This window comes from Vicia villosa, linkage group LG1 (assembly GCF_029867415.1).
Source record: "Vicia villosa cultivar HV-30 ecotype Madison, WI linkage group LG1, Vvil1.0, whole genome shotgun sequence".
Lineage (NCBI taxonomy): Eukaryota > Viridiplantae > Streptophyta > Magnoliopsida > Fabales > Fabaceae > Vicia > Vicia villosa.
In genome coordinates, this window is record NC_081180.1 from 237,895,482 (window position 1) to 237,903,904 (window position 8,423).

The window sequence follows — 8,423 nt, forward strand, 5'->3', positions numbered from 1 at the left end:
CATCCATGAACATTGATCATACAAGATTCATCCATAACATACATATATAATTACATGTTATTTTTAATTAACATCATAATTAAATTAAACAAATGCCAATCAAACCTACTCTATCATGTAGAAAATCGCATTAGCTTTCTAACGCTTCGAACGGCGCATAAAACGGAGTTACGGATCAAAAGTTATGATCGATACAAAATCTGTCAAAAATTGGAAAAACAGTAGGTCGACGCATGGAAAACATAGGTCGACGCATTGAACTCCTGCCACCCTCGGGTATGCGCATGCTGACCCAATAGGTCGACGCATTCATCAGAAAACCCAGATTTTTGCCTTTTAGGCTGCACAGGTCGACGCAAACCTCTGTGTAGGTCGACCTATGCTGCGTAAAACTCAGAAAATCACCATTTTCTTCCCCATTCCCCTCATACAACACCCATTAACCCAAACACAATCCATACATCAATTAAAAGCAAAATTGGCACACATATAAGGTTTCTAAACATGCTTCTAACCATGGGTCATTCATACAACACTTTAAACATGAACAAATCATAAAATCTTATTGTTTTATCATAAATCCTAACATTTTCCAAAACTATGAGATGAAGAGATGAAAGATTACACAAACACACATTACCCAATCATATAGTCTATAAGAACTTGGATTCAAACCCCTACCTCTAATCAAACTCCTCCAATCTTCAAGAATCTCACAATCCTCTTCTCTTCCTCTTCTCTTCTTTCTCTCTAGCCTCTTTCTCCAAAATGAATGTTATGAGAACTAACCTAATTTCTCTCTTACTATCTTTCTCACATAAATGGGCTTAACCCACAATCTATTCTTTCTAACTAAATTAGGCCCATCAACTAATATCTCATAATATTACTAATAATTCAATTAATCCAATTAGCACAAATCTCAAATTAAATAATATCATACTAAATAATTGAATAACATGAATAATTAGTAAAACACCAAATAAAACTACTTAAATAAATAGCTAATAAAATCGGGATGTTACACCTTTGGCCGACGTAAAACATAAATTATGTTGCACGTTTTCTTTTTCCACTTTAGTCCGAAAGTTTATAGACTTGTTCATCAATATATCATTGATTGTATATTAATAAATTAATTTAATATTATATTTAAAAAAATTACATATATCAGTCATAAAAATAAATAATATGAAAAATAAATTATTCAAAATAATAATATTTATTAAAATAATAATATTAAAATAAAACCATTCTTTAAAATCTTATAAAATGAAAAAACACCATTTTAAATTTTTAAAACATTCCATATAATTATAAAATCTAATTAAAGTTTTGCCATTATATATACTCTAAAACTTATCATGCCACCCCACAATTTGACCTGACATCCTATATAATTTCATTAATAACAAAAATGTTCTTGTCAAAGAGCAAATGAAAAATTCGATAATATAATTGAAAATTTTAGTATGAATTGAAAATTTTGGTAGTGCATTTTAAAAGTCTAATATGCTTTTTATCAGTTTTTTTTTAAAAAATTTTAATACTCCTGATTATTTGATAAATCCAATATGTTTTGTAATTTTTTAGATTTTAAAAAAATCCGATAGTTTATTTCTGACAGGCACAAAAAAATCCGAAATTAACACTACCGAATTTTTTGAAAAATCCAATAATAACTTATTGATTTTGGAAAAATTCGATGATATGCTTGAAAAATCTGGTAAAAACTCAATTTTTTTTTGAAAAACTCGATAAAAACTCATAGACTTTTTGAAAATTCTAATAAAAACTCATAGACTTTTTGAAATGTTTGATGGAAACTCCTAGATTATTGAAAAATATGGTAGTGTATTTGAAAAATTAAATACAAATTCAGAGTTTTGAAAAATTTGATAGTGTATTTGAAAAATGCGGTAGTTCAAATCTGATTAATTTTGAATTATTTGGTAAAAACTCATAAAATTCTTCAAATATCTGATAAAAACTCAAAGAACCTTAAAAAATCATGTAAAACTCATGAAATTCTTCAAAAGTCTGATAAAATCTCACAAAATTTTCAAAATCCAAAAAAAACTATATTTTTTGAAAATGTAAAAAATCACAAAAGATATAATTATAAAAGTACCCCTCATATAGCATAATAAAATTTTATTGTTTGGATCTTTGACCGGTCCAAAACATATATTATGCTGCAATTTTTTTCCTTCTTTTTATCCAAAAATTTATAGGTTTGTTAATAAATTAGTTTGATAATATATTTATTAAAAAAAATTACTTATAAAACATAAAAACATAATTCATAAAAATAAAATCATGAAAAATAAATTGTTAAAAATAATAATATATTAAAATAAAACCATTCTTTTTACAAAAAGAAAATAAACATTTTAAATTTTCAACACATTCAATATATTAAATTTTTATAATTAGATTAGGATTTAATGGATATACACTGACAGTGTAAAATAGTTTTACACTGTCATCCAATAGAAAACAAAGAGTATGCTATATTATTAAAAAATTTTTAAAATAAAATTATAAAGAAATTAAATATATAATTGTGATTAATTAACGGTGTAAAATTATTTTAAGCATCATCCATTTTCTCTTACATTATTATTTAGCTTTTCTAAACCATATGATAAAATAAAATATACTATTTAATTTTTTTACATGATACAAAACAAACCCATATAGACTATCAAATATATATCATATCTTAGTTTCCGTAAAATGGGTATCTTATTTGTCTCTATTCTATCTTGACAACTCAATTAACTTTAAATTTATTACTTACCATTTAAATTATCTATTTTATATTCCTTTTTTACTTTTCAAAAGCATATAAATTTAGCCTCAACCCTCTCTCTTCTATAAAACCATAACCAAACCATTAAAGTGCTTAAGGACATAACTGTCTTTTCATAGTAAATACCCCATATATTATATACCCAATCTTAGAGAGAGAAAATAGAAGATAGAGAGAGAAAGTAAAATTTTTAAAAAAAAAACCATAATTAGGAAAATACAATTGTCAATTGTTTCATCATCCATTCATTATTTTTTTCCAAATTGAAATTGCTTATGATGTTTTTGTCGCTGTTGTTTACGTTGTCGTCATTTTCTGTTACGAGTTTATCATTCTTCAATCCTTTCAAATAGAATCTCTCTCATCCCTTGTCTCACGCTTACTCTCATAACTATTTTTACTTTTTTTTTACACAACAATTAAAAAATAAAAACAACCTCGTAAAACCACCTTAAACCAGCCAAAACCACTATTTCCCGAAATTCCCGCCGGAAAACCGCTTTTCAGTTTATTCCACCTCGCTAATACCGGTAAGTTAATTTTACTCATTTTTTTTGTTTTGAATGTTGCCGGAGATGGTGGTGATTGATTTGTTTTATTATTTTTATTTGAAAGAAGCGGTGTTTGCTAATGTGAGCCGGATGCGCAGGTTGTTGCTAACGTACACGTTGATGGGGACTGAGGTGGTGGTGGATAGATGGGGGACATGGGAGGAGCTCCTCCTCGGTGGAGCCGTTCTCCGCCACGGGACGCGAGCATGGAACGTCGTCGCCGCTGAACTCCGAGCCCGAGCGGTTTGTTCAGACACTTTTACCCCTCAGGTACTATTAATTAAATTAGATAAATCTGATTTTTCTTTTTTCCTTTTTGTTTTTCTTAATGGAAATTTTTTGAATGATTAGATATCATTTGCATTGTTTTTTTTACTTTAAATTTCAAGTTTCTTTGAGTAATTATTGTTTGGAAAAATATAGGTGATATTTATGATTATATTAAATTTATTTATTTTTTAAATTATTATTAGTATTGTCGTATTGGTGTTGAGATTATATTTGAGGTGTATGTGTTTTATAGTTACGCCAGCAATGTGTTTTATAAATATATTTTTGATGAAGAATATCTTATATTTAATTAAACATTCATGCATTAACCTTCTCATCTTTTTTCAAACATTCATATAAGATTTTAAGAATATATAACATAAAACATATTTTCTGTGCATCTTAAACAATATTACATTTTTATTTTTATTTTTATTGTCTTGAAATATTTGACTAAAGAAAAATATGATTTTTTTCCTTTTTAATTTAATTTAATTTTTTGAACTTTAACATTTATACTTAATACAAATATTTTATTGGTTTAATAAAATATAACTAAAATGTTTTAGTTAATATTAAATTTATCATTGAACTCAAATTAATAAATATTTAAAAAAACGCCTATAAATTAGGTAAAACATAAAGTATTTACTTTGGATAGATGAAATATTGATTTAGGAGTTTAATTGTTATACTGTCGGTGTAAAACTTTTTACATTATCAATGCATTACAACCGCTCAATTATATTACTTTTAAAAAAATTAAAATAAAAGTCAAACACTTCTAATAAATTAACGATTGTGATTCACTGACAATGTAAAACTTTTTTACAATTTCAATTAAATTCTTGATTTAATACTTTTTCAATTTTGTTTCATTTGATCTTAAAATATAGTATTTTTTATAATCTGACTTTTATAGTCAATTGTTATCACATAAACTCTTTACATTTAAGAGGCATGTTAACCTGTCTCCTTAACTTAGTAGTTAAGAAATTTAAAAAGTTGATATACAATTTATAAAGTAAGATTTTTATTTTATATATTGTATAAGAATTAAATCTTTTTACCAAAAGAAAGTCCTATTTAAATCTTTGACTCATTATAAGCCGATTTCTTTGGTTTCAACTAATAATAGGTTAATCACAAACAAGTAGCACAAATTAATCAAAGAATGTTTATATTTAGACCGTTCTAAGTCACCAAAAAAATATTTAGACCATGAGTCATTATAGAAATCAAATATTTTGACTTTATTTTTTAATTTATTATTCACTCTGTCCTTATTATAAATATTATTTTTTTTGAATAATTAATACATTTGAATTATATAATTTTTTAAAATAATTAATTTTAAAAATAATATATTATTATTATAATAATAATAAAGTTGAAAATATAATAATTTAAATGAAGAGTATAATACCATCACTGCACATGATCACTTAGGTGGCACAATTCCTTTTGCTTTGTTTGCTATAAATTATAATGATAAGTGATTATGGCCAACCTCTCTTTTATAAAATTAGTAATCAGAAATGACAGATAGCTTAACCTTATGTGTTAGTTAATTAATTAATTAATTAATTAAAATAGAAATATTACTTTTGTAGGTCTGTAAAGCTAAATATGAAGACTTGCAACAACGGTATTCTGGGAGCACGTGAGTAGCTCTTTTATTTTTCTTATAAACTTTTTCAACATATTATGGGAGCACGTGAGTAGCTCTTTTATTTTTCTTATAAACTTTTTCAACATATTATTTGGCACTATAGAGTGACTTATTTGGCACTATAGAGTGACTGTCGCAAGTTTGAATCTGCGTCTTTGAAATTATATGTTCTGTTATCAGCTGAGTTTGTTTAATGGAGAGTCTTTAAAATCATATTTTTTTTTTATTTTTATCAACTGAGTTTGTTTAACACAACTACTGGTACATTTATATGTATAAGTTTTATATTTAATGAAAAAGCCTTTGAAGATTTCATAGAAATTTTGTAATGATAAAATGACAATAATACCAGGGCTTGGTTTGAAGAGCTTAAGAAGAGAAGAGTGGAAGAGTTGAAAAAAGCTTTGGAACGATCTGAGGATTCAATCGGGTTAGTAGAATTTCACGGTTATCTTTTTCGATATCGAACAAAGACGTATTCGTATTCAGTGTCTGACACTGACATGTTTCTGTGTCTGTGTCTGAAACCAACGTGATACTGATATATTTAATAGTTAATTTTTCATATATTTATTTCAGGTCTCTTCAATCAAAGCTCGAAGTTCTTGAGGCAGAGAAGAATGAAAAAAAAGATGATTGTAAAAATGGCTTAGAAAGTCCGGTGTCACATATACCGTCCAAGAAATTGCAGAGAGTTGAGTCTTCAACTAAAGAGACTTCAAAGGATGAATTATCAACTAAAGAGACATCAAAGGACGATTTATCCGCAGGAAGTTTCACACACGAAACGAGGCTAAACTGGTCTTCTGAATCCCAGCTTCCAGCTGCGTCTGCCGATGATAATGAAACTAAGCCCGAAGTTTCACAATCTACCGAGCAGACTAAAGTTTCGAATGTAGATAGTTTGGCAAATTTTTTATACGAAGGACAAATAAAAACTTGTAGAAAGCCGAGAGGGAAGCGAAAACGGAAGGATTGTAGCAGGAACATTAAGGAAGAAGCAAGTGTTGGACTTGGAGAAAGTGACTTATTAGATTCGGCCGATGTTCTTTCTTGGTGTAAAGAAAGTTCTACCAGTAACTGCGGTGAAGTTGCAAAGTCTTCTGAAGATGTAGATAATCGAAATAAGAACTTGAAAAATCGTAACGCGGAAGATATGATTGAGATTTTAGATTCTATTTTTGAAACTAAAGGCGCGTCTGCCTTCCGTCGCAGACTCGATAGTCAGGTACGTGTAATTAGAGTCTCGTCTTGTACATTTGTAGTTAGTTTTCGAGTCTTCTATTCATGAAGCTTTCGATATAGTGGATGGAGATAGTTCTCTATTTTGTTTTCTAGGGAGTCATAGAATAACTAGTTCATTCATATATTTTACAACAGAAGAGAGGGCGGTACAAGAAAATGATCCGGCAGCACATGGATTTCGACACGATAAGGTCAAGAATCAGCATCCGAACGATTAAATCAACCGTAGAACTTTTCCGAGACTTGCTGCTACTCACCAACAATGCCTTAGTCTTCTACTCGAAGAACACTCGCGAGTATAAAACTGCTCTTGTTCTGAGAGACATAGTCACCAAAAAAATGAGAGAAAATTTCAAGAGTAGTAATAATAGTACTAGCAGCAGCAAAGTCAGCAAAATCGCCGAGCCGAATGAGTCTGTGAAATTACCTGTTCACAATGTTCATGTGAAACCGAGAAGTGTAAGACCGGGAAACAGAAAAATCGTTGCAAAGGCTGGTGGTGGCAACAACTCTGCATCGGCGATGTCACACTCACAAGGAGCTAAGAAGCCGGTTAAAGCCGATTCTTCACCTTCCGTGGAATCTTTAAAGGCTGTGAAGAAAACTTTTAGTAGACCGAAAAGAGTTGAACGTGTGACTTCAAGTCAAAAGACTACAACGCCGACGAAAGGAAAGAAAAGAGTTAGAACTAAACCATAGAGATTTATTTAAGGTTTAACCAATAGGTTTGTGTTTTTTGTACAAAGATTTTCAACTTTTTGGTTAGGTGTATGTATGTATGCAACCAACCAAAATGAAGTAGGGTTAGATGCAGGAGGGAAAACTAACTAAAAATATATGAAATAGTTCTGAAAATTTATGGTTAAGGGGCTTAAATTTGTAAGCAGCAACTTTTTTGTAGAAGTGGATATGACTTTCTTTTCATCTTTTGCTTTTGCTTTTGCTGCAAAAGATTGATGAAATGGATGAGAAGTGATTAATGAAAGATTAATGAACAAGATAATTTCATTTTCTAATCAAAATTTTATGTTGGCCTATGTTTGGTGGGAAGTGTTAGTAATGAACTTAAACTATGAAATGGAAAATGTCTATAGAAATTTAGTAAACACGATTAACCAAACTGTTTGTTCTGTTTGAAAATAATTTATAAAACAGTGGAAATGTTGTTTTTTTTGGAAACCAGAATTGAAGAGATGCATCGATAAGCTTTTTCTTGAGACAACAAAAATATTTTTTTTACTTATTTCGATAAAATTAGGGCCATTGGCCTTTTATAAAAGGGGTTGAGCTTCTCACCTTTAGTGACACTCTATGTAAATTTAAAATTACACTAGTGAATCCGGAAGTATATTTTCGGACACATTTTATATACACCAAATTCATGTGTAAGTGAGTCGCATCCTTATTTTTTTCAAAAATGAATTTGGAGATGCATTTTCGTGATAACCTCATATGTACCACATTCTTTTCATAAGTGAGTCACACTCTCATTTTGCTATAATTTAGTCCGGAGATGCATATCCATAAAAGTTATAGAAGTATTCTTCCGTAAAAATTTGATATTTTTAAAGAAATACACTAGTGTAATATGTCATGTATAATAAGTATAATATCATAATAAATTTGTTACTGATTAAACCATACATTGATGTAATAAGATTAAAATGATATATTAGAATCAATTCAGAATCAATAATACTATCAAAATTGATAAATTGCAAACTATAATACTATCTCTCTATCCATAATCCCTAATACAAATATTATCAAATACTACTGGTATATCAGACCCCTTGTTCCTTCTTTGCCTCTTTTACTTCAATGTCGTCCTTGTCTCAGATTGAACATCATTTATAATGGCCCTCGCAGA

The 8,423-nt window shown here is 28.8% G+C and overlaps 1 protein-coding gene across 1 annotated transcript; it reads left to right on the forward strand.

Moving 5' to 3' along the window:
• Window positions 1-2,905: 2,905 nt before the first annotated feature.
• LOC131623937 (uncharacterized) lies at window positions 2,906-7,475 on the forward strand. The gene is made up of 6 exons (XM_058894941.1): window positions 2,906-3,345; window positions 3,465-3,636; window positions 5,250-5,299; window positions 5,661-5,738; window positions 5,888-6,536; window positions 6,689-7,475. Exons 2-6 carry the CDS (start codon window positions 3,487-3,489, stop codon window positions 7,250-7,252), a joined length of 1,491 nt encoding a protein of 496 aa, XP_058750924.1. The 5' UTR covers window positions 2,906-3,345; window positions 3,465-3,486; the 3' UTR covers window positions 7,253-7,475.
• Window positions 7,476-8,423: the final 948 nt, after the last annotated feature.